Raw genomic sequence first — 26,286 nt, 5'->3', positions numbered from 1 at the left:
GGGTATATGCTGAGCTACATGTGGTGTTCCCATACTAATAAACTTCGGGTGACCTGTTATTGTGAACTGTTTTCCATTTTATACGGTTCCTTTTACAGCATCGATGTTGTAATGTCAATAAAATACATTCAGTTAAATAAACTTTGGCATCCATTTAGTTGTTCAAGCGTAAAACGAGACAAAAAGCCGTTTACTCGCACGCGCCCGTCAGAATCGGCAGACTAGTGCAGAAGCTCCAATGAATATACTAGGGTAAAATAAATGCTCATATTATAAAGACATGACGGGGGGGGGGGGGGGGGGGGGGGGGGGATGTAATTTAATGCAGTGCTTCTTGCACAATCTGAGACCCACTTTATATCGTATATCCCTCAGCCAGTGGAGATCGCTGATTTTTAAAGAAAACTGACCTTAAACGTGCCAGGTTTTGCATTGGCATACAGTTCCCCAGAAGCACTTAACCCAGGTTACTGGCAAATTGAAAGTCCTATTAGCATGCTTCTGCATATACCCTATTGCCTTTGTAACGTGTAACCATGAAGCAATGCTATGGAGGATGATCAGATGTTTCTGTTTTGGGATTTTTCGTATAACATTGACAGTACTTTATTAAATAACAAAAGCAACAGACAACAGAGTGAATCAAAGAGTACTAGCCTTGAAAATTGATAGAAGAACACATTATGCAGACAGGTAATTAACAACCATTAAAATTCCATAATGGTTTTAGATAAGCTAAGGGCATTTGATAGACACAAAATGCTGTAAAACCTTCAATTGAAAGAATAAGAGGAGTATTTGTTGCATTTACATGGTTTTGACTGCTGTAATTTGTGACCTCGTGCAAGTGCTTCTGACACATTAGAATCATTTGCATTTTTGACCCTCTGCCTCATTCAAGCACTTTTAATAACATACTGTTAAATCAAACCACAGGAGCAATATGAGAAACTGATGGCGAGTATGCAGGAGCGTATGGATGAGGTTGAGGCCAAGCTGAAAAACACCCGTGTCATGCTTCAGGAGAAAGTCAACCAGCTGAAAGAACAGGTATGCAAAAACAAACCAAGACCTGGTGTAAGGGGGGTGGGGGGGTAAGTTCACTTGCTTGCTTGACTGAAAAATAGATAAGTAGCACTTTCTGAATAATAACAGAAATTAACCATCCCATTGTGGGACATTTGACTTTCTAGAGACATTTCTAGAGGCTTTCATTTACCTTACTTTGACACTAAATGAACATTTCATAATGAGTATAAAGATAAAAAATGGTGTGTGTGATGACATAGTCATCAATTGTTTAATCAAGCCACTTGTCTGTTAAAATGATTGAAGGAATAGTTCACCCAAAACTGAAAGTTATCAATTTATACACATCGGTGTATGGAGGATGAGAGAGCGCTCATGTCCTCTAAAATATCTTAATTTGTGGTTTAGATGAGAATCTAATAACAGAATTCTCATTTTTGTAGCATGTATAACATAAGCCCCTTTCACACATACAGACCTTTCTGGAAAATTACCGGCAATTTTCCGGAAAGGTTGTATGTGTGAACAGGTCCTTTTTGAAAATACCGGTAAATTCGTTCTGGCTATTTTCCGGAAAGAGAAGTTGTAACATTACCGGTAATTTGCCGGAATGCTGTGCTGTGTGAATGCAGAAGGAAGATTGCCGGAATAAGCGCGTGCACGTCTAGAACGTGCTGACATAAGACGTCTGCTTTAGCCAATCACAACAGTCAGACGCATTTACATCCGCGCGGTTTATGAGAATAAAAGCCTTTAATCATTTTTACAGACACCTTTAGCTGCTAGAAGTTAGTCAGATCACGTTTCTATGTTCTTCTTAATGCCAACTGTGTAAATAATCATCGATGAGATGCTTATGATAAGCCATAGTTTGTTTACCTTTAAACTTTGCGTGTGCCTGTTAAACAGCCTGTGAGCGCCTGCACACGCACATATTATGAACATCTCGACATGCGAAAGTGATCCTGCGAAAGTTGTTCACAATATTGATCTTCCACAGAGTTTGTAATTTAGTCAAATGTTTACAAATACAAGCGCAGCCGTTTAAAGCTCATTTGTGGTGAATGATGTCAGAATTTACCGGTATTTTGGAATGGATGTGTGAATGCTCTTTTCCGGAAAATTTCCTTAACGTCCTTGTCTGTGTGAACAGCACTTTTTTGAATATACCGGTAAAGTCGTTCCGGAAATTTTCCAGATATTTACCGGTATCCGTGTGAAAGGGGCTATAGAAAGCAAGGGACTAAGACCTGAGCCTTGCTGCACCACACATTGTGCTTTTGATGGATATGATGCCTCCATGTACTGATACATGGTTAATAAAATTCCTATACTGTAGGTATGATGTGAAGCAGTGATTGTTCTGAATAAACTCTTATGTAAAGTTGTCCCAGCATCACTCACAGCTTAAGGCCCATTTCCATTGAGTGGTATAGTATGGTATACGTTACAGGCTACCTTTATCAGGATTGTGTTTCCACTGCCAAGAGGGTACCAATGGCATGGTGTATGACATAAGGTTTCAGTCAATGTCATTCTCGCTGGAGGAAATGTCAAAGTAAAGCTGAACGGGTCCTTCACATCATACGAGAAACACTTCTCAAAAAACAGATGCTTTATACATGTTCGTAAATGTGTATGAATGATCATTACCAACCTTTCTATGAACATGATTTGATTATAGGCTATTTAACATGATTGATCGGCAGTTATACTGTAACATCTCCAATTATATGAAATCACTATATAAATGCAACATATCCTCCTGAGACGCCTCCCACTGACTTGTGTCCTCTGTAGTGGACATTGTGTTTTTATGATTTTTCTTTGAATTTTTTAAGCTACTCTGTCAAGTCCTGTTGTACTGTTCAGAGGATATCCTGGGCTTTCTAGTGATGTCATTTGATTGGCTGGCATGCTAGGAACCACTTACACTGCATACAAAATGGCCGGCATACAAACAAGCACATTTATGGGAAGGAGAGAGGCATGTAAAATTTAGCTTTTAAATGTTTTTTTACTATTATTATTATTACATGTATAGTAATTTGTTTATTAAGGCGTCAGAAACAATAGATTTAGCTTTCATAGCTGTAAACTTGTGTTTCAAAATATCCTTTTTTTTTTTTTTTTTTTTTAAATGTCCACAATAGTGTAATAATTCAGGAACATTAATGACTGCATGTTGTAGGGAGCAGAACTGAAGTAGAGAGGATTCTTTATGAGATATTTGAAGGAGACAGGGGCTGTTTCTCAATTCCAAGAACGCAGAGACCGGTCTTGCCAGGTGTTCTCGGAAGAACGAACTCAGGAGACCTCGAGGGCAGAGAACGCGTCCTTTGAGAATTGAAATGCTGCGTTCTTCCTGATGGTCACATGACCTTCACGTGTTTTAAATGGTAAAATATTTAAACATTACAGCCTTCATACAACGATTTATTGTTTTTCCCCTTTTCAAAATATATACTTTGCATAAAAACATTATAAATATACTCTGCACAATATAAATAAAACAGATTTTAATACGAATTTCAGCAAACAAACACCCTTAAAGTGTTTATTCCTTTAAGGTGTCCATGGTAATGTTTATATTCACCGTGTCATTTACGGAAACTCCTGAGGTAAATAAGTCATATCCCTAAACTTTAATAATAAATCTAAATAAAATGCAGCGCTTCCCACCTGCAGTCGCAATGACTTCTGGGACTTCCAGAGCGAGTTCGGTGCTCAAGTCTGCATCGTTGCGTCCTCGATATCAAGATCACATCCGGGAAGTTTCACGCGTCCTCTGTACTTGCGGTCTTGAATTTTTATAACTGAACTTAGGCAGCTGATGATGATGTTGCAGACCGCTAAAGAACGCATATTGAAAAACAGCCTCTGACTTAAGAGTCTGACTATCAAAAATCGCTTTTGTTAAGTTAGTTTTGGATTAACATCACTTTTTTTTTTTTTGGCTCTCTTTGACTAAACTATTTTCAGGAATTTAAATACAAAATGAAAAAATGGCTTTTGTTTTGTTACAATAATATTGGATTGCTATCCCTTTACAGCCATATCCTGTACAGTTTTGTTGTCTGAGTGGTGGTCGTTTTGAACTGAAATGGTCCTGTGGTCCACTACAGTGGACATGCTGTAAAATAAAAAATAAAAAAAAAGTAAACTCTAAATAGTAGAATTTTTTTAACCCAAAGGATGCAGGAAATCACAGAAAAATAATTTTCTTTGGGTCCCAGGAGGATATATGAACACACATACAGACCCTTACAGTCTCAGATATGTTACGAACTGCTCACACTTTAGACAGCATTGTAAACAATTATGGTGCACAGGGTAGATTCTGCTCTTCTTGGCTTTGTGGCTTTTCATCAAGACGATGACATTGTTTGTTTAACCTTGGGTTGACCATGGCTTATTACATGTATATTATTACACTGTAATGTCCCGGCTGTGTATTTAAAAATGGTGGTTTCTTTGTTTTCATTCTCATTTCCTTCTAGTTGTGTATCTCTGTAAACCAATAGCGTTCAGCTGCATGTCTAGCTCTGCCTTTTGGTACCTTTTTTGCAGCGGAAACGCAAGCCTGATAAAGGTGACCAGTACTGAACCGGTACTCTTCACTTTTTGGTACCCTTTAACCGTGGAAACAACCATAAAAGCATACTGAAACGTACTGTACCACTCGATGGAAATGGGCCATTAGACATGTTTAAAGGGCCATAAACTTAATAACTGAATCATTTTGACTGAGGTGTGTCTTTAAAAACTGAGAGTACTGTTGAAGATACTAATTAGCTTTGCCATCTGAATAAACAAAGAACACTGATCACACACTTACCAGCCAGGACAATTGACACAAACTGGAAACACTTTTTTTTTTTTTGTTTTTTTTGTTTTTTTTGTTAAAGACTGATTTCACCATTTCCACATGTGGAAAGCTCTCTGGTTCCTTGAACCAAATTGTTGTCGCGTGTTAGCAGACCACTGTAATCCACACGCATCCACACTAGAGCTGTGCTCTCATAGCAGGAAAATGAAAGCAAAACCTTTATTATGGCACATTTATAAACTCAACACTGATGTCCCATGTCTCAGAACAATTCTTCTTCTACTTGTTTTAATTACGGTTAGCAACGCGATGTGGCGTCTCTCTGAACACTGTTAACAGGTAAAAGGAGTCTTCGAAGTTATATCATACATATTAAGTTGCATCTTAATCACAATAGAGTGCGCTGATTGGCCTTTCTCAAGAATTAATGAACAGATGTGCTGAAGACTCAGACATCACTTTGTACCAGCCGGTACAGGCAGCTAATCTCCACGCTGAAATTTGAACAATGATCTCATCGCCATGATGAAGCTTCAAAATATATTTTTAAAGCGCAGGAATGAATTTGCTATAAACAACGCAAAAATTATTTGGTAACACTTTATAATAACCACACACTATAAATCATTTATTAAGCATTAGCAAATAGTGAATTCATTATCTGTTAAGCATTAACTCTACATTAAACGTTAGTAAGCAGTTTATAAATGCAGCTACAACTGCTGTATTTTTGACTTACAAACATATTTAAAATGTGCTTAATAATTGTACTTTCATACTTTGTTAATGATTTATTTTTCATTACTAAATTAAGTATTGCATTATTTACAAACCATTTGTATTTAAGAGTAGTTGAGGGTTTTTAGGATAATTCAGAATGAATTAGTAAATGATTAATAAACTATTGAAATCAACGTTTATATGTCTTATTATTCAGACATATATTAATGGTTACTATGTATGTTAATAAATGCTTTATTATCTCAACTTCATGCAGTTTTGTGACCTTATCTAAAGTAAGGACTATTCATGCTTCATAAATCCCTTATAAATGACAAATAAAGGCTCAGTTAAATTATAAACAGGAAAAATGACATTGTTCATTCCTATTCATTTAAAGATATACAAATGAAACTGTACTTCAAATGAAAAATAAATCGTTGCAACCTGATCAAAAATAAAATCACCGTACAGTTTAAACATTGCATCTAATTATATTGTTAAATTATATAGTTTTTGTTGTTTTATCCAGTTTTATGTCATATTTTGGCACTCCTGTTATTCAGCAATGTTTAAACTTGACAGTAATTTTATTTTTTAGAAAAGATTGCAAAGATTATTGGTTATTTGATTCTGAGCCTTTAATTGTAATTTATAAGGGATTTATAAAGCATGAATAATCCACTTTAGATTAGGTCACAAAACTGCATGAAGTTGAGTTAATAAAGCATTTATTAACATATTAGTTAAGTATTAGTATATGCCTGAATAATAAGATATATAAATGTTGATTTCAATAGTTTATTAATAATGTTCTAACTCATTCTGAATGATCTTAAAAACCTTCAACTCTTAAATACAAATGGTTTGTAAATAATGCGATACTTAATTTAGTGATGAAAAATAAATCATTAACTAAATATGAAAATACAATTATTAAGCACATTTATATAGGTGCTAATAAGTCAAGAATAGAGCATTTGTAGCTGCAGTTATAAACCGCTTACTAACGTTTATTAATGTAGAGTTAATGCTTAACAAATAATGAATTCACTAGATGCTAATGCTTAGTAAATGATTCAGTGTGTAGTTATTATAAAGTGTTACCAATTATTTTTCTGTGAAAAATAAATGTCCTAATAGTGTTTTTAGCAACGTGGGACACCATATATGACTGTCAACATCTCAATAAATGTGTTAAAGTTTACTAGTTCCAGTAATATCAATGTAATTTTCAGCCCTATGGTCAGTATGACCATGTCATTTGTAACTGTGCTCTGATTAGTATACTGCTCTGAGGCTTGATAATTTGTAAATTGATAATCTCATTTCCCCCCTACAGCTGGCCAAAAATTCCAAGTCAGACGTGCTGTTAAAGGACCTTTATGTGGAAAACTCTCAGCTAATGAAGGCTCTTCAGGTGACCGAGCAGAGGCAGAAGAGCGCAGAGAAAAAGTCCTTCCTCCTGGAGGAGAAAGTCATTGCTCTGAATAAACTCTTACGTAAAATCGCCCCAGCATCACTCACAGCTTAGACATGTCTTAAAAAGGGATGGTTCATCCAAAACTTAAAACTGTTTCATTTGTATCAAACTTAGTTGACTTTCTTCACAAAAGAAGAAAGCCAGAAAACTGCCTTCAACAATAGTATGTTTTTCCCTACTATGAGGGTCAATGGTTACTGGTTTAACATTTTCAAAAAAATATTTTCAGAAAATAACTAACTAAAAGGTGTGGAAATGTTCAATTTTGGGTGAACTATCCCTCAACATTAACTAATTTCTGCACTGGACTGTGAAGTCTCACTCGCTAGTGCACTTTTTTTTTTTCCTTTTGGTGCAAAATGTTTTTGTAAAAGCAGTAAACAATCAAAGTGTTAAATTGAGAGCACAGATAATGCACTGTCTTGCAGTAACTATAAGAGTGCACTGTATTTAAATAATGCTGTTTCAACAGAATGAAGAGTAAAGAATTTAAAGGGATAGTTCACCCAAAAATGAACAAGGAGTGATTACACATCATTGACTTGTTGCAAAGAAAACCTGTTGAATTTTGGAAACCTGTAACCATTGACACAAAACAAATACGAAGTTACTGGTTTCTTCAAAACATCTTCTGTATTCAACAACGATCTGGAGGATGAGTAAATGACAGAAATGTTCTTTATGGGTGAACTGTCTCTTTAAGGCTACATTGTGTGCCTGCTTCAAGGCCGCTGAATTTTAATGAAGAAAATGGTACAGCATTTGATAATCTAAGAAATAAGCATTACACATTCTTTTGTTTACTGTGATTTAGGGTACGAAGCCCAGACATCCTTGTAAGTATTTGCTAGTAAAAGACTTTTTCTTTTTATTGCTGTTTTAATGCCCATTTTGGTGCAATAACCAAAAGCACAGTATTCACACGATGTACAGTTTTGATACAAATGCTATATTTTAAAGGCACAATCATGATGCACTAAAGTCCACTTTGATATAAGTTATTGTAATTGTTACAGTTGTGTGTCTAAAAGAAGCTGGCTAAAGGTTGGGAGATGAAAGTGAGACACGGCTGTGGTAAATGCATCATGTGTTTGTTTTTTTTTCCATTGTAAAGAATGTGACCAAGTAAAGTTTTACCTGTGAACAACATGCTGCTTTCTGATTGGACAACCAGATCAACTAAATGTCGAGTCAATTTACGTTAAAGTATCCACAGTACGGCTGCTTCTCGTTAGGAGATGACATGCTCTAATACACCCTGCCGAATGAGCTGCTCACATTTCCATCTGGGTAAGAAGTGCTGTAGAGAGAAACATTCATTATATATACACACACAAGCACTTACAGCTGCTATAAAGTCATGTTTAAATCAGACTGTATGATGAATTCTAAAATCCTTCCTAGAAACATCAGTAGCCACTGAACTACAGCTAGAAAATTATCAGTGTTGGGGTAACACATTACAAATAACACAAGTTATGAAATATTATTTTCTATAGTTATTTTATATAATTGGAGATGTTACAGTATAACTGCATGACTTTAAACTAACTCAACTAACCATATGATTTTGTTAACAATTCATCTGTGCATGTCATTAAGAAAAAAGGGTAGTGGTGTTAGGTATTGGGTGTGGCTAACATAACCACACACCCCCTAACTGTCAGTTTTGACAACAAACAGAAATGATGGGCAGAGGGGTCTTGCACAAAAATAAGATAAGGGATTAAGCTGGTATTTTGAGGATATCCTGGCTCAATTTAGCTTTGATTCAGTTGCATTAGGGTTAGACTAAATAAATTACTATGGAGATTTATTCTTTACAGCTAGCCTGCTCCAGAGAAAATATGTTTCACATGCCCTTGGCTATTTACATATATTTCCAACTGTTAGAATTGAAAATAAGTGTGTTAAATTTTATTTGCAATCATTTTTATATGTTCTTATGTATCCATAAGAGTTAAAATAGATGAATGATTAGAAAAAGAATACAATATGTGAGTACAGCCCCTTTCTAAAATGAATATTTTTATCCATTGCTTAGTGAATACAGACAACAATTTTTGGTACATTTAAACAGTTATATTCATTAAAATAGACTTTGGTTACCTAACATCTTTAGGCGTGGAAAAAAATACATTAAAATTCAAATGAGATATTGCAAAAAATAAAAATTACAAACTAGAAAATGTCAATTTTATATATATATATATATATATATATATATATATATATTTTTTTTTTTTTTATAAGCATTTGTTTATGGGCTAATGACATCACCACAATGAAATGGTCTTTATGGCCTTTTTAAGAATAGATTTACCTGGCTGTTTTTCTTCAACAGAATCACGGTGCCATCATCTATTTCAAATTCCCCATGGTCTTTAAGGCAGCGCACCTGAAGAAGAATAAAAACATAGAAAGAGAAGTCAAATCAGTGATGTTAGTGTTACTGCATCTTTAACTAAACGAGTGATTTTTTTTTTTTTTTAGAATACATTATATGAAATTTAACAATTTCAATACTGTAACTCAGCCATTTTTTGTAAAAGATTATATGAAAAATATTAATATGACATCATGCACTTAAACTAAAATATTTGCGTGTTCTATACATCTGCTAAAATGCTTTTTACTTAAATCACCTTTCTTCCCCATTCTGATGCTCGGTTTGAACTGCAGCAGATAGTCTTGACCATGGCTGCGTCCGAAACCGCCTACTACTCAGTAGGTACTGCATTTGAACTTAAACGTACTTCTCGACTGTTAAAAAAGTATGTTCTATACAGTATGAATGTAAAAAGTATGAATGGAATTGGGATGTACTACATCCCCCCTTTTGTCATGGTCACGTGGGATGCGCACTTCAGAATCTCGCCAGATGCAGTAAGTCATCCGGGTACTTCTCGTTTATGGATTTTCGAATTCTATGAATTCAGACATACTACTCGGCTCACATGCTGATTTTAGCGTACTATATAGTATGGATGTATGCGGTTCGGACGCAGCCCATGCCTAAATGCATTGAGTTGCTGCCATGTGATTGGCTGATTAGAAATGTGCGTTAACGAGCAGTTGGACATGTGTACCTTATAAAGTGTCCTGTGAGTGTAAATATAATGTTGACTCCATAGGCATGCTCACGTACTTGACAATCGTAACAACAATGGTGAACTACAGAACCGTATTGTATAGCGTTTCTTTACAAAGTGACAAGTAAAATCCAGCGTTTTCAAATTGTGTTCACAGATCTGTATGAACATTTTCGACAACAACACGTCCCCTAAAATCACACTGCACTCACCTCAATGTATAAACTCTTCGGGGGCTTCATATCCTGTGTGATGTCCAAGCCTTCTTCTCCCCCGATTGACCTCATATAAGTTGCCAAGGACTTTTTGTACTGATTAAACCACTCCATCTGATTCATAAAGCATTAAAATTAGCGTCAGACACAGACAAAGAAGAAACAAGTGGTGTATAGGATCTGCTACACAGAAGATCAAGCCCACCTCTTCAGCACACATATGAAATCTAATGTTGGTGGGTAATACACTGCCATATTCCCATCTGAGGGCACGGATTCGCAAGAGGCGATCGTATCTGTGAAAGGAAGGAGAGAAGTGTTCGAGCACACAGGAGTGAAGGGGAATCTAGGAAATGTAGCAGAAGTGAATCCCTCACAAATATGCGGCAATACAGCGCTGGTTCCTCAACAGGCAGCTGTGGCGAAACTTGATGGATGGAATTAGTTCACTCTTGCCCTCTGTCTTTGCCTCGTTCCTACAAGACAAGCATTTAGACTTTAATTTCAGGGTCAGGGAAGGTTTTTGAAATAAAATGAGCTTTTTATTTTCCTTTTTGTAAGTTTGTTGTTTGAATGCCTTTAGGTATGTAAATGACCTTTAGTATCTCTCTGAGTGCTACTGGAAACATTTAGAGCAGGGGTGCTCAATCCTGTTCCTGGAGATCTACCTTCCTGCAGATTTCACTTGCTACCCATATCAAACACACCTGAACCAATTAATTAGGACCTGAACACCACTTGATAATTACAGGCAGGTGTGTTTGATATGGGTAGCAACTGAAACAGGATTTTTTCCTCCAGGAACAGGATTGAGTACCCCTGCTTTAGAGTAATGTTCATACTTTTTACTTATATGAACTTAAATGTAATATATTTTTTATTTAATGCCATGTCAGCAACCAAGGCTATTTTCATGGCAGGAACATTTCAATACTAAACATACAATTGAAAAAAAAAAAATCAACGAAATAAAACATAAATTAAATAAGATTTTTAGTGTTAAAACATGATCAAATTTGTTTAATCTTTTCCGGTGTCACTTTGCTAAAAATGTCCATATGAACTAAAAATCCACTATGTAGGTTTCATAAACAAAGACTTTGAGCAATCATGACATAATGTCAAAGAAATTTAATTTAATTAATTCCAGTGGTGCTAATACTCACTATTAGCAGATTTTAAGTTCATAAGTAATTTGTGTGTGTGTGTGTACACAGTTGAAGGCAAAATTATTGGCCCTCCTGCGAAACCTTTTCTTTTTCAAATATCTCCAAAATGCTGTTTAACGAAGATTTTTCTTCATTAAGACATTACGAACACATTTTAGAACATAATAGTTTTATAACTTATTTCTAATAACTCATTTATTTAATCTTTGTCATGAGGCTAGTACATAATATTTTACTAGTTACCTTTTGAAAGATTACACGTATTCAGTTAAAAGCGCCATTAAAAAGCTTAACCAAGTAAATTAGGCAATCTACAGGATAACAGTTGTTTATTCTGTAGCAAATCTACTTAAATGTACATATAATCTAAAAAAAAAAAAACTTTTATTCCATCTAAAAAAAAAAAAAAAAAAATATATATATATATATATATATATATATATATATATATATATATATATATATATATATATATATATATATATGAACAATCTCACATAAGTAGCAGTGTGATGTGGCTGTATATCGGGACCTGTGGGAGGCTTGCATTGTTAGTGTCCCATCGGTAGGCCCACATGGAATCTGCGCGCGCAGAATTTTGCAGATTTTTAGGCCATTATTAATTCTGTTTATTTACTTGAGTAAATGTGTAAATCTATATTTATTCAGTTTTTAAATTAATTACAGTAATATTATTAATTAATATGAAAATGTTTATCTGATTTATGCACAATGCAGTTTGTAAGTCATATTTTCTGTCTTTTAGTATAGATATTATGAGAGACTTGTTTTGTTTACCAAATAAAGTAAATCTAATTGGATTTACATTTTAAACATGAAATAAAAGTTAAAAAGGTATGACTTTTACTTCACATATTAAGGTTTTAGTTATGATATTCCCAAAATAATTCCGCAGTAATCTGCAGATTTTTACCAAAATTCTCAGCAGAAATGGCAAAAACATCCGCAGATTCCGTCTGGCCCTGCCCATCAGTAATGATATACAGCCATATCACACTGCTACGAGTGTGATATAACGTTTATACAACAGTTTGACGGCATAATTGTGTATATAAAAAAGAAAATCAAACACAAATAGCCTCAAAATTCTTTTGTATGAGGAACTACTTTCTTTCGCCATTCAATTGAAATCTAAATTATTAAACCACCTTAAATCTTATTTTTCTTTTTTAAATATTTCCAAATGTTGTTGAACAGAGCAAGGGAATTTTCACAGTATTTCTGATATTTTTTTCTTCTAGAGAAAGTCTTATTTGTTTTATTTAGGCGAGAATAAAAGCATTTTTTCAAAAAACATTTTAAGGCCAAAATTATTAGCTCCTACAGAACAAACCATCGTTATACAATAACTTGCCTAATTATCCAAACCAGCCTAGTTAACCTAATTAAGCCTTTAAATGTCACTTTAAGCTGTATAGAAGTGTCTTAAAAAATATCTAGTCGAATATTATTGACTGTCATCATGGCAAAGATAAAATAAATCAGGTATTAGAAATGAGTTATAAAAACTATTATGTTTAGAAAGGTACTACTGACAAAATATAAAATATTTTTGTTAAACAGAAATTGGGAGAAAAATAAAGAGGGGAGCTAATAATTCAGGGGGGTTAATAAATCTGACTTCAACTGTAAATGACAGACAGACAGGAAACCAGCTTTACCTTAATAAAAAAATAGATTGATTCAGAACGCAGGGGCTCATTCAATGTTTACTATATATTTCAACTTTATTTCTACGAAAACAATTGTATTGATTTAGTAATAGATGTTTTATAAGTAATAACACTGCACATACCTTGCCACTTAAAGTTAACGTACTTAGTAACGTTAAAGAAACAACTCTAAAGTTACTGTGATGGAGACACACGACTTACACATCAGTCTGATTCTGCTCGTACAGAGCCTTCATTTCCTCCAGAACCTGCCGAATACCGTCTTCCTGTGGAAAACCAGGGACAAACCGGTATGAGTCTAACGTTACACTCATGTGCTAATGATAAACAGTTGTCACTATTAAATTGCGGCCAAGTGTTACTAACTTTGTCTTTTAGTGAACACAGCGCAACAAAATAACCGTACGAAGCGTTTTACTTACATTAAAAGCAGGCAGCTGGCCGTCGCCCATCCGATGAAGCTCTCTAATGAGCTCCACTGACTTTTCGCAGAACATTATAAACTTGTTTGAAAGCTTTTTAAAGATAAAGTATAGCTAGCAATTTTCCAGCGTTATTCAGAAGTTTTCGCGGCAATTTGTGTTGTTATGATCACGTGAGCCTCAAAGTTACAACGGAGAGCCAAATAGGACATTTTCAAGCGTTGACGTATCTCTGACTCGTCTGAGAAGCGGCCCTTTCGAACAGCTGGTTTCAAATAACGAATTCAGTGTTATTAGCGCTCAAACACATTATATAGCAGACAGTGGTGTATGTGTGTGGCAGCAATGCGTCACCGTAATAATGTGCTTGGAGTCGGGCATGATGGAGCGTTGGAAAGACTGAATCAATTTTGGAGGCAAATAGATGTAACTGGTCGGGATGTTTTCATGTAAACCAAATGTGATAAATAAAGATGCAATATAGGCAGTTAAAACGTTACAAAATTGCTAAATGAATTAATTATCGAACATCATGTCTTGCAAAAAGGCTACAGCTATTTATGGGTTACATTTAATGTCAAAAGAGTATTCTGGAACAACAAGTGAACACATCAGTGCTATATATGAATGAATTTGCCTGGTGAATTCCCATAACGCTTTATAATTTCGGAACCTTAAAGATACTTAAAGCACTTTGAGCTGTCTTCTTCTGCCATCTTGTGGCTCATGTCGAAATGACTTAGTTATGTGGAAACAACGAATTATGTCGTTATAACGAGAAAAGATCTCGTTATAACGTGAAAAAAAATCGTTTTAACGAGAAAAGATCTCGTTATAACGTGAAAAAAAAATCGTTTTAACGAGAAAAGATCTCGTTAACGAGAAAAGATCCCGAGAAAATATGTTATTTTAACTAGAAAGGATCTCGTTTTAATGAGAAAAATATCTCGTTATAACGAGAAAAGATGTTTTAACGAGAAAAGATCTCGTTATAATGAGAAAAGATGTCGTTTTAAAGAAAAAATATCTCGTTGTAAGGTGGAAATAGTTTTAACGAGAAAAGATCTCGTTTTAATGGGAAAAAATCTTGTTTTAACAAGAAAGGATCTCGTTATAACGGGAAAGGATGTCGTTTTAACAAGAAAAGATATCTGTGTGGAGTTTGCATGTTCTCCCCGTGTTCGCGTGGGTTCCCCGGTGTGCTCTGGTTTTCCCTATAAGTCCAAAGACATGTGGTTCTGGTGAATCGGGTATGCTAAAATTGACCAAATTGATGTTAAACATATGCTGGAAAAGTTGGTGGTTCATTCCGCTGTGACGACCCCATCCTAATGAGGGGACTAAGCCGAAAAGGAAATGAATGAATGCATTTTTATATATTCATATTATAATATTACTTTAAGAAAAATCATCCAATCAAAAATATCCTATTGAACAAAGTGAAAGTCCATAATAAACACAATGTCTAATAATTCAAAAAATCTAAAACAGATCTAGGACAAAGTGGAAATTCCAATAAATTAAGTCAGAATGCCCAAAATGACTTTAAAATCCTATAAGACAAAGTGAAATTCCATAAAATATAAAAAAAATTAAAAGTCCATTAGAATTTGATGAATCCATTAAAATCTTATAGGATCATAAAGGATGAACTGAAATTCCAATATGTTTTTACAAGGGTGCTTTAATTAATAGACAATAACTTTTAAAGTCAGTAGATTCCCTTGCTTACCTCTGAAACATATGTGTCTGGGTAATATGATTTTTGAGTATGATCATTTATTTTACAGAAGGAATGGAAGGACTGATCAAGACTTGACTCGAATTTCAGATAAATGACTGGTGAACATGTCTCATCAAGCCTACAAAAAAACATCACTGTAACTGGTTTAATCACACATAACAAAGATACCAGTCTGATTACAATTTGATATATTTTATTCACAAAGTTTTGGTAAGCAAGCCAACACAGAGCATAAAAGAATTCCAATTATTTAAAGGAACTCCACGTTTTTTCTGAAATGGGTTCATTTTACAAGTCACATAGAGTTAAAACTGTTTGGTTTTATTTTTGAATCCATTCAGACAATCTCTGGGACTGGTGGGATCACTTTTATCTTAGCTTAGCATAAATCATTGAATTGGATTAGACCATTAGCATCTCCCTCAATCAAAAAAAAAAAAAGAAAGAAAGAAAATGTTCCTATATTTATAGCTTGACTGTTCTAGATACATTGTGTACTAAGACCAATATAAATCAAAAAGTTGCTATTTTGGTGACACGGTGGCGCAGTGGGTAGCGCTGTCGCCTCAAAGCAAGAAGGTCGCTGGTACGAGCCCCAGCTGGGTCAGTTGGCATTTCTATGTGGAGTTTGCATGTTCTCCCCATGTTGCCGTGGGTTTCCACCAAGTGCCCTGAAAACATGTGCTATAGGTGAGCTAAATAAGCAAAATTGGCTGTAGTGTATTTGTGGGTGTGAATGCAAGAGTGTATAGGTGTTTCCCAATGCTGGGTTGTGGCTGGAAGGGTATCAGCTGCATAAAGCACATGCTGGAAAAGTTGGCGATTCATTCTGCTGTGGCTACAAAAAGTATTTTCTATGTATATTGCTAGAGCTGTTGTACCATGGCAGAAACAGACGCAATCATATTATGCAGATTATTATGTCAAAATGAGAGCATAGTTCTTAGCCATATCAACCTAGAAAAATGTCCATTATTCTTAGTACACTACAAAAGTCAAGCTTTAAATAGGAAAAAAAATAAAAACTACAGTTTTTAATTGAGTGTGTTGCTAGTGGTCTAACTGGATTAAATGATTTATGCTAAGCTACGTGCTCCTGGCTAACATGGAGATCAGCTGAATGGATTCCTAAAAACAGAAAGTCTAGGGGACTTGAGCATAAATGAGCCTTTCCAAATTTCCCCAAAAAATATTTCCAGCAAAAAAAAACCTATAAAAAAATAAAAGAAGTGTTCCTTTAATTTATTTCAAGCAAGGACAGATCCTAATACTATTATTGTTTGGTTAGTACCATTGTAACTAGTTACAGTCTCTACACCGGATATACAGTATTATCTGTGTAGAAAGCACTGAGATTTGTTTTGGTATTGTTAGACAACAAAAATCATATATTTTCCCTTAAAAAGGCTGCACATACAAAAAGAAAAATGTTTGGCTACAGTCCAGCACAGAATACATTTCTCTTGATAATAGATCTTCATTTTGGAAAAGATGTTCATCATTTTCATACAAAAATACTGCACTTCTGTCTTCTACAGAGTCACTTTATCATACAAAATTAAGGTTATTTTCGTATGTACAGCTATCATAAAACTTTCAAACAGTGCTACAAATTGTACATGGCATGCAGATTTCTGATTATCCTTAAATCAGCAAAGAGTTGGAGAGCAGATTCTCAAACAACTGTCATCAAATACTTCATACAAGCAAAATCTGACTTTTAATGGGACAATTATGCAATATGGTCAAAAAGAAGATTATTATGAAAAACTGTATAGATGTAGATGATGAATTGAATACATAAAACATTTCACATTTTCAAAATGTGGATCTTTAAATGTACAATATGTTATGTACAGTTTGCCAGTCTTATTCAATCTGTATTTACAAATAAAAATGCATGCACATATTTACAATCTAAAGTTTTCATTTTATATATCTTCATTCAGTCAATCTAGTGCAAAGATGTGGCACTTGTTTAGGTTTCATTTTAACGCATAAAGGTCACTTAAAACAGTATAAATAAACAAACAAACAAATAAATAAAAAAATTAAAAAATAAAATGTGTATTGGATATCTTTAAAGGTGCAGTATGTAGGGTTGACACCTAGTGATTGAACTAGGTATCGCAGACGAAATTCAAAATATTAGTTTTTTTTACCCGGCCCCTCCTTTGATGACTTGACACACATACAGATTGGCAAATTGACGAAATATCAACAACAAGCGTGCCTATTGATCAAGATGCTGTGTTCACACCAGACACAGCACAAGCAAATAAATAGCACTATTCGCTGTGTAAACAGACACGTGAACAGTTTGAGTTTGTTCGCTTTATTCACGCATCAAATTCGCTTCATCGACGTTTCAAATTTACTTCTCAATAGACGCAGAATCACGTTATGGGCTTTCCTGCAGAAGACAGAAGACATCATATTGACGTTGTACCCCAACGTTGTGGGGACGTTGGATTTTTTTTTTTTTTTTTACTTCCCAGGTTCTGCAGGTTGCAATGTCCTGAAATGTGCTTGCCAATCTTAAGCCAATTGTGATGGTTTGTTCTGGTTTAATTAGAAATTTTCCCAAGCAATCGCAGAGCCCCGGGGGACCAGAGTAAGTGCTCTGATTCAACCCCCCTGGTCCGGGACATTCCATTTTGTCTGGGAATGAAAATCGGGTTGACCCAACATCAGGCTGATGTCAATGTCCAACCTAAAATCAACCAAATATCAACCTCTATTCATGTTACACTCTGATGTTGTGTGGACGTTTCTACTATGACATCTATCATACGTTGGATTTTGGTCACTTTCCAACACAACCTAAAAGCAACCAAATATCAACATAATTTGACGTCATTATTGGATGTTAACAAACGTCCTTAGACACTGGCTAGACAATGAATTTTGGTAACCTGATGTCAAGACATAAATCCAACCTAATATTAACGTCTTATGATGTTGTGTGCCTGCTAAGTTCTGTCTGCCCTGTGACTCTAGCTTTGTTGCTAAATGGCTATCAAGGATTTTATTGAGAGAATAGCTGTGCATTATGTGCTTTAGCAAAGCTGAAAAACAGCGAGCCCAGTCTGATGAACTGTTGTCCGGTGTCTGCAAGAGGATTTCCCCTCTAGACACCAACAACCGACATTCATAATCACTTCCCTACATGAGTAAGCTCATGATTGGTTACAGTGGCGCGAATGTCCGAAGTTGAAGTCCAGATTTTCCATCTCGAGCGATTCACACGTAATGTGTGATACACATGTTAAGCATGTCAAAAATGCTAATGACACAATTCGCGTGATTTGTGCCACCTTATTTACGCGAATCATGCCGCGGAATGTCAATGGTTAGGAGGCCATGATGGACAGAGGCCGGGGGATAAATTTGGACAGGAAGCCAATGTTAAACCCCTACTCTTTTTCGAAGAACATCCTGGGATTTTTCCTGGGAGAATCGAGACCTTGCTTTAACGTCTCATCTGAAAGACGGCGCACACTGAGCAGTATACAGTCCCCTTTACTATACTGGGGTGTTAGGACCTACACAGGTTGAGCGCCCCCTGCTGGCCTAACTAACACCATTTCCGGCAGCAACCAAGATTTCCCATTTTGTCTCCTATCCAGATACTGACCAGGTGCAGCCCTACTTAGCTTCAGTTGGCGACCATGTGAGAGTTGCAGAGAGCTAGCTGCCGGCATGTAAACCACTCGTGCTTAACACAGCATCCCCGTCTGGTGTGAATGCAGCATTACACTGTAAGCTGCTCACTATAAGCTGTTTAAGTTGTAATATTTGTATTATTTACTAATCAAAACTGCCTCATGTGGATTTTTATGAATCTGTGTCTCATTTCGGAGGCTGCTTCTGTCCTCAGGAGGTCGTACTTTCACCAAGGCATTTGTGGGTGACGAAATATAATTAAGTAAACTGGCCGTGGGCAGGTTATAGAGACCAAACCAAAGACAGACATTCGATCAGCACACTATCAAAATAATTGACTTAAGCCCAATCCCAATTCTATCCCTTAACCCTTCCCCTTACCCCTGTCCCAATTCTGGGGTAAGGTTCATTCGCATTTTTCAGAATACACCGTCTACAACAGGCGCGTCAAACTCAATTCCTGGAGGGCCGAAGCCCTGCACAGTTTAGTTCCAACCCTGCTCCAACACACTTACCTGCAGGTTTCAAACAAGCCTGAAGGACTCAATTAGTTTGATCAGGTGTGTTTAATTAGGGTTGGAACTTAACTGTGCAGAGCTGCTGCCCTTTTGGAACTGAGTTTGACACCTGTGGTCTACAACAACAGCATAGCTGCACCCAGAAGTCAGGAGATGCACAAATTAGTATTTTTTGTTGTCATTATTACATATTTTTACAACAAACAAGCACATGTTTTAATATATTCATAACCACGTTAAAAAAAAAACCCAGCTAAAACAAAAACTGCTAGATTTCACTATCTATAATCCCTAATAATAACTCCTGTACAGCAGTCCCACAGCATTCTGACACTCGAATCCCCTGTCAGTAATGTCTAGTGGCTGTGAAGGATCGTTTTACAATGTCTGCTATAATGTTAATGTTGTTTTGGTGTGTTTACATAGATGAATATGGCCTCGGTGTCAATACACAGTAAAGTTACGATCTTATTGCCACATTATATCGTTATGATAACATGATACCTGCCTTCAGTGATTTCCTGAAGATAAATACTAAAAAATAACGCAACTGGAATAACTACAGCAGTCGCCATTGTCTGATCTCATATGAACAAATAGATTGCAATGACATATGATGACGTGTGCAGGTGTTACAGTGGTGTCCCATTTCTTAGAGGTAAATTTTGAAGCCCTTCCCTTTAACACTCGGTTTCAACGGCCATGGGAAAGGGAGAGGAGTACAAAAATAGAATTGGGATTGGGCCATAGCATTGCTTTTCAGATGAAAGGATGTTCACTTAGCATGTTTCTTAAATATCTGCGAACATACTATGGTACTTTTATGTTTTAGAAGAATCAAAAATGCACATACAGCACCTTTAATGAAAATTTAAATAATAAAAAAACAGAACTAAATATAAACGTGCATAAAAATAGATGTAGAAAAATGAAATCAACCAAAACAACCAACTAATTTGGTCCAAATAAGCAAGACAAAGTAAAAAGAAACCAAGCATAAATATTAGGATTAAAAGCAACTGTTTGTATTAAGTCTTAGCAATTAAACCAATAAACTTGAAATGTTGTTACTAGTAGAACCGAGAGAGAGAACATAAATGACACATTAGATTTCTTTGTGCTTTCGTTAGCATTTTAAAACCATTTGTTTGTCATAAAAACACATACTATACATGGCATGCGTGTTGAGAAGATGCTAATAGTGCTGGCGCGTATAGCTTAAAGGTACAGCACTTGCACCATGATAAGCCAAAGCATCTTCCGTTATCTTCTACATGGCTCTAAATGAAGTGTCTGCTTGTACAAACCACTGGCTTTCCATCCAAGTGCTTTATGGGATTCCATCCACACAGTCTGGGAACCATACAGTAGCTGTCTTCTTTGCTATGAACCATTAAAACAGCACACACACACAAAAGCTTCACGCTCTGAAAGACCTGTTCTTTGAGCCTTGACAGCTGTGATGTTTTGCGTCTGGCCCTCATCAATCTCCACATCGGCGAAGACACTCGGCAGATCATTTGGCTCTGACGCTCTGTGGTCAACCCAATTGGATTTCAGTGTGCTCCGGAAGCTTTGCCGGTCATCTGGTACCTCGTCCGAGAGCTTGGGCGCTGTGACATTTCTTAAAGCTGTAGACGCTTGCTTGTGTCTCTGTCTGGAGCGCTATAGACGAGTGGATGTGAGTCTTTTCATGCCTCTTCTTTGAGCCAGACAGGACGACAGCACTGGTTCTAGTTTTGGTGCCTGAGGTGATCGATTTAAAGCAGAGTATGTGGCAGCCATCGCACCCTGGGAAATGAGGACATAGGTTTAATATATATATTATAGATGTGTTGTTAAAGCTTTAGTTGAACCTATAAACAATACCAAGTAGTGATCTATTATAGAATCTGTTTAGTTAACATAATTGAATAACATGGGTTGGCAGTAAGCCAAACAGTTGTATACGTTTTGTATACATTGCTATTTCACAAGAGCTTGGGTTTATTCAATATTAGCATATGATAAAATGTTGAAATCAAAAGGAATAAACTCTCTCATAGTGAACTTTTGTAGTAACATTTTGTATTCAGTGAAGTCATGTTTATACTGTATGCTATTGTTTTTTGAAGAAACTGTTAATTTGTAAAATAATAATGTTACATTAGAGATTTGTGCTGTTACAGAATAATTATATTTCCACTGGACTTTGAATTCATTAAACAATATTTCAACAAAATATTAATGTTTTCCAATTTTATATTAAAAATAAATATTTCTTAAACACTAAATTAAATTAACATATTTGAATAACTGTTGAAGGATCTGACACTGAAAATAAGACTAATGGTTTAAGATTTGCCATCTAAAGAAAATGTTTTGTTAATATATTATATATCTGATTGAATGTATTTCAAATTATTTATTTCAAATTATTTATATATATATATATATATATATATATATATATATATATATATATATATATATTTATATATATATATATATATATATATTTATATATATATACATTGTTTATTTATTTAAATAAATATTATTTTTTATGTAATTTAAATAATTTGTATATATTCAAATAATTTTTTATATATGAAAACAATTTACTTTTAGTAATTATTATTTTAAATAATAATAATGTCAGAAATTCTGTTTTAATGTATTTTCTATTATTTTTTATGTGAAAATATTTTTTCTGGGTAATAATTATTTTAAATTATAATAATGTCAGAAATTTCTTTTTTAATGTATTTTAAATAGTTTTTATATATTAAAATAATTAATTTTTTAAATAATAATTATTATTATTTTAGATAATAATAATGTCAGAAATACTGTTTTGAAAGTATTTTTAATAATTTTATACATTAAAATAATTAGTGCTTTTAAATAATTATTATTTTAAATAACAATAATGTCAGAAATACTGTTTTAATGTATTTTAAATATTTTTATATATTCAAATATTTTTAAAAATATATTATTTAAATAACAATAACGTCAGAAATACTGTTTTTAATGTGTTTTAATATTTTTATATTTTCAAATATTGAAAAATAATTATTATTATTTAAATAACAATAAATGTCAGAAATACTGTTTGAAATGTTTTTCAAATAATTTATCAAAATAAATGCAATAAATAAATTTCTCTTGCTGGAGAAAATAAAATAAAAATCACACTCCAAATATCTGAATGATAAAAATAAATAAATAAAAAAAGATTATTTGCAAAACTGGCCCACTGGTAATGCACAGAAGCAAAACAGATAGTATATCTTCGGTGTACTATTCTAATAGTGTAGTTTGACAGTAATTTAGCTACAATTGCTGATAAGTGGCTTGTAGCTTATCAAGTTTCAGAGTAGCTTCCCCGGTTTAACTATAAGTCCAAGTAATAAACGATTCATTTCTTCCAGATTACATTTTTAAACTGGAACAGATATAGTTTTATGAGTAGACACTAGGTGGCGATATTGCACTTTGATAAAGGACAGTTGACCTGGCAGTGGATGAAATGCAGCAGCAGATGGATGACAGGAGTAGTAGCCTACCTTCACCAGAGTCACATCCTGTCTGATCAGCTGACTCTGAGATAACTGATCCCGGTTCACGATCCACGCATGTCTGAGAACAAGTGGTGCTGTTAGCCGCTGATGAGGGTCCACGTGTAGCATTTTAGTCACAATGTCCTGTGCAAAAATCACATTATTGTGATGAGTCAGGCTTACAAGTGGCAGTGTATCACTTCCTATAACAAACTTGAGCAGCAAAACTACTGTCAACATTGATATCAATAATAAATGTTTCTCAAAGGTCCCATGGAATTAAAAATGTTTTTTAGATGTAACTATCAGTGTGTTAGGTTTTAGGATATCTATAAGCTAATGTGCTACAAAACAGTGACAAAATTCCATTTAGAAGAGATGAACCTGATATAAACATAAAGGTCTTTATATAATAGGCTATATAATAGGCTTTAAAAGTCCAGTGAAGTGCTTTGAAATTAGCATTTTTTAATTTGATGTTTGACAATCTAAACTGTACCAAGTAGGGAGGGTGGGACATAGAGTAGCTCCTCTCCTTTTAATAAAACAGCCAACATCTTTCCATTTATCACATCTCTGTCAAGTAGTCAGAACACAAACGAGTAGCAGGTAATGAAGTATTAAGCATTCTTCTAAACAAAAACTTGTCTGAGCAAAATGCTAGCTCCGCCTTTTTGCCCTTATTTGGTTGGAGCGATGACACACAAACAAAATGACTCTGGTTGGCCACGCCCACTTGTAGCTTCATTTGTGCCCTTCAGAAACCTTAGGGCAGGCATGTCCAAACTCGGTTCTGAAAGGCCGATGTCCTGCAAAGTTTAGTTCCAACCCTAATCAGACACACCTGGGCTAGCTAATCAAGCTCTTTCTAGGCTTTCTAGAGACATCCTTGCAGGTGTGTTGAGGCAAGTTGGAGCTAAAATCTGCAGGACACCGGCCCTCCAGGACCGAGTTTGGACACCCCTGCCTTAAGGCTGATTTATACTTCTGCGTCAAGCGCACACGTATGCTACGGCGCAGCCTACGTGTGGACGCATAGCCCTACGCTATGGCCGTCAGCTTTGCTGATGTACACCTCTCAAAAAATGTAACTATACATCACAACAACGCATAGCCCAAGCTCTGTGATTGGTCAGCTTGGTAGCGCTGATGAGCCTGGACGGGACCGATAGCTGCGCGAGCCTGATGAGGCGATTGTTTACAAGTGTGAAGTCCCGTGAAGGAGCTCCGGATGGATAGTTTTGTTTTGTGTTTAGTTGTTGCATGTCCGCCAGTTCGTGCCTCAAAATGAGCAAGTTTGAGCCACTTGTACATTCAGGAAGCGTTCAGAAAAAACAAAACACCAGCGAAGAAACTCGACACAGAGGAACATTAACACCTCACTGCCAACTAGCGTTTTGGAAGAGTTATTGCAGAACAACCGAAACAGCGCGCAGAAGTATAAATGCACAGCTACGCGCGTTGCATGCGCTGCGGGATACGGCGATCACTTGACGCAGAAGTATAAACCAGGCTTTAGAGTGACGTCACGGATACTACGTCCATATCTTTTACAGTCGGTGGTTAAAACAGGTAAAAAAAAAGCTAATTTAATATTAATAATATTAATATTATATTATAATATTATTAATAAAATTATTATAATAAAAATTATAATAAAATTATAATTATAATACTATAATAATATTAATATTATATATATATATATATATATATATATATATATATATATATATATATATGTATGTATGTATGTATGTATGTATGTATGTATGTATGTATATATATATGTATGTATGTATGTATGTATGTATGTATGTATGTATATATATATATATATATATATATATATATATATATATATATATATATATATATATATATATATATATATATATATATATATATATATATATATATATATATATATATATTAAAGAAACTTCCTGAGATCATGCAGAAATAAGAAAACTGACCTTAGCTGCGTCAGACACCGTGTCCCAGTTGCCTCCTGACAAGGCAAATTTCCCACTGCCAATGCGAGCCAAGATCTCCTCTGGTGTGTCGTCAGGGCCGTTAGCAAAGGGCGTGAAACTGTGGAAGAGAATGATTGCAGAGAGTGTGAAAGAACTCGTGAGTGCGGTGAGAAGAGAAAGAAAAGAGCGGCTTATTTTTATTATTTTTCCTGCAATACCCCCATTTCCACTGCGTTATTTTTAGAGTACCCATATGGCTAGGTCGGAGGAGTGAGATTTTTTTTTTTTTTTTGCAAATGTTCTGATTACACTGAGGTTTAAAGCTCAATCCATAGTCAGGGACATTAAATTGAGAGTGCTGCTTGGCTTCTGATAGCATTGTGTTCAGTACAATTACTCGGTGACTTGACCCGGCTTACCAGGTAATCCCCTCCACCCTGCTCTAGAAATTAGTCCCCTCATATGGGCAATGGGGGAAAGGGTGTTCTACACAGGGTTTTGATTGGTTTGTGTTGATAGGTCAACCGTTAATTTTAGAAAATTAGGAAAGGAGAGACCGTGCCATGTAGGTAGACTGATTTTTGTTTGTCGTAAAGCTGCAGATGGTCAAAACACAATGGCTTACATAGAGTACAGCATGCCTAGATTAATATTCTCAGCTCATTTAGAGCAATAAATACAGTCTGTTCTTACGGAGATGAGTTTAGCATGGGGGAAAAACCTTGCAGTGTGGGTGTACGACATGTGACATTTGGATTAAATCCACCAAACATAATGGACTTTTTAAATTTATTTGTGTGTCTGGTGATTTAGTTTGTTCTTTGAACTAGTGCTGGTTTTCTTTCAACTGCTTTTGATCATGACAAACATTCAGTCCAATGTGTCTATTCTGTATAGAATGTATACTATTCTGTTTAGAAATGTGTTGAAAAAACGTGAAAAAAAATGTGTTCTCTGCGTTAAACAAGAACTGGAAAAAAAATGAACAGGGGGCTAATAATTCTGACTTCAACTATATATATATATACACACACACATATACATACATATATATATGGCGAGGCAGTGGCGCAGTAGGTAGGGCTGTCGCCTTACAACAAGAAGGTCGCTGGTTCGAACCTTGGCTTAGTTGGCGTTTCTGTGTGGAGTTTGCATGTTCTCCCTGCCTTCGCGTGGGTTTCCTC

At 35.2% G+C, this 26,286-nt stretch overlaps 3 protein-coding genes across 18 annotated transcripts in view; 1 reads left to right on the top strand and 2 right to left on the bottom strand.

Moving 5' to 3' along the window:
- ninl (ninein-like) overlaps window positions 1–8,208 on the top strand; it is a 64,141-nt gene extending 55,933 nt beyond the window's left edge. For 8 of the 13 annotated variants that reach the window (NM_001281798.3, NM_001430845.2, XM_087278092.1 and 5 more), the window contains 2 exon segments: window positions 937–1,050; window positions 6,921–8,208. In NM_001281798.3, the coding sequence (NP_001268727.3) occupies window positions 937–1,050; window positions 6,921–7,112 (306 nt within the window). In that variant the 3' untranslated portion in view covers window positions 7,113–8,208. 13 annotated transcript variants of the gene reach the window in all.
- Window positions 7,816–13,828, bottom strand: gins1 (GINS complex subunit 1 (Psf1 homolog)). Its single transcript, NM_001006081.1, is given in 7 exon segments — window positions 7,816–8,361; window positions 9,385–9,459; window positions 10,366–10,482; window positions 10,574–10,664; window positions 10,746–10,844; window positions 13,433–13,497; window positions 13,654–13,828. Coding segments are annotated over 7 exon segments (591 nt in total). The 5' UTR covers window positions 13,729–13,828; the 3' UTR covers window positions 7,816–8,292.
- Window positions 13,829–15,573: 1,745 nt separating this feature from the next.
- rps6ka2 (ribosomal protein S6 kinase, polypeptide 2) overlaps window positions 15,574–26,286 on the bottom strand; it is a 109,990-nt gene continuing 99,277 nt past the window's right edge. For 2 of the 4 annotated variants that reach the window (XM_087278908.1, XM_087278907.1), the window contains 3 exons: window positions 25,103–25,220; window positions 23,133–23,270; window positions 15,574–21,372 (listed from right to left, as the gene is read on the bottom strand). In XM_087278908.1, the coding sequence (XP_087135034.1) occupies window positions 21,247–21,372; window positions 23,133–23,270; window positions 25,103–25,220 (382 nt within the window). In that variant the 3' untranslated portion in view covers window positions 15,574–21,246. The remainder of the gene's footprint in view (window positions 21,373–23,132; window positions 23,271–25,102; window positions 25,221–26,286) is intronic. The other 2 variants (XR_015505614.1, XR_015505615.1) reach the window with 2 other exon arrangements.

This window comes from Danio rerio, chromosome 13 (assembly GCF_052040795.2).
Source record: "Danio rerio strain M-AB ecotype USA chromosome 13, GRCz13ab, whole genome shotgun sequence".
Taxonomy (NCBI): Eukaryota; Metazoa; Chordata; class Actinopteri; order Cypriniformes; family Danionidae; genus Danio; species Danio rerio.
The sequence above is the reverse complement of the archived record's forward strand: the minus strand, read 5'-3'. Positions and strand labels throughout refer to the sequence as shown.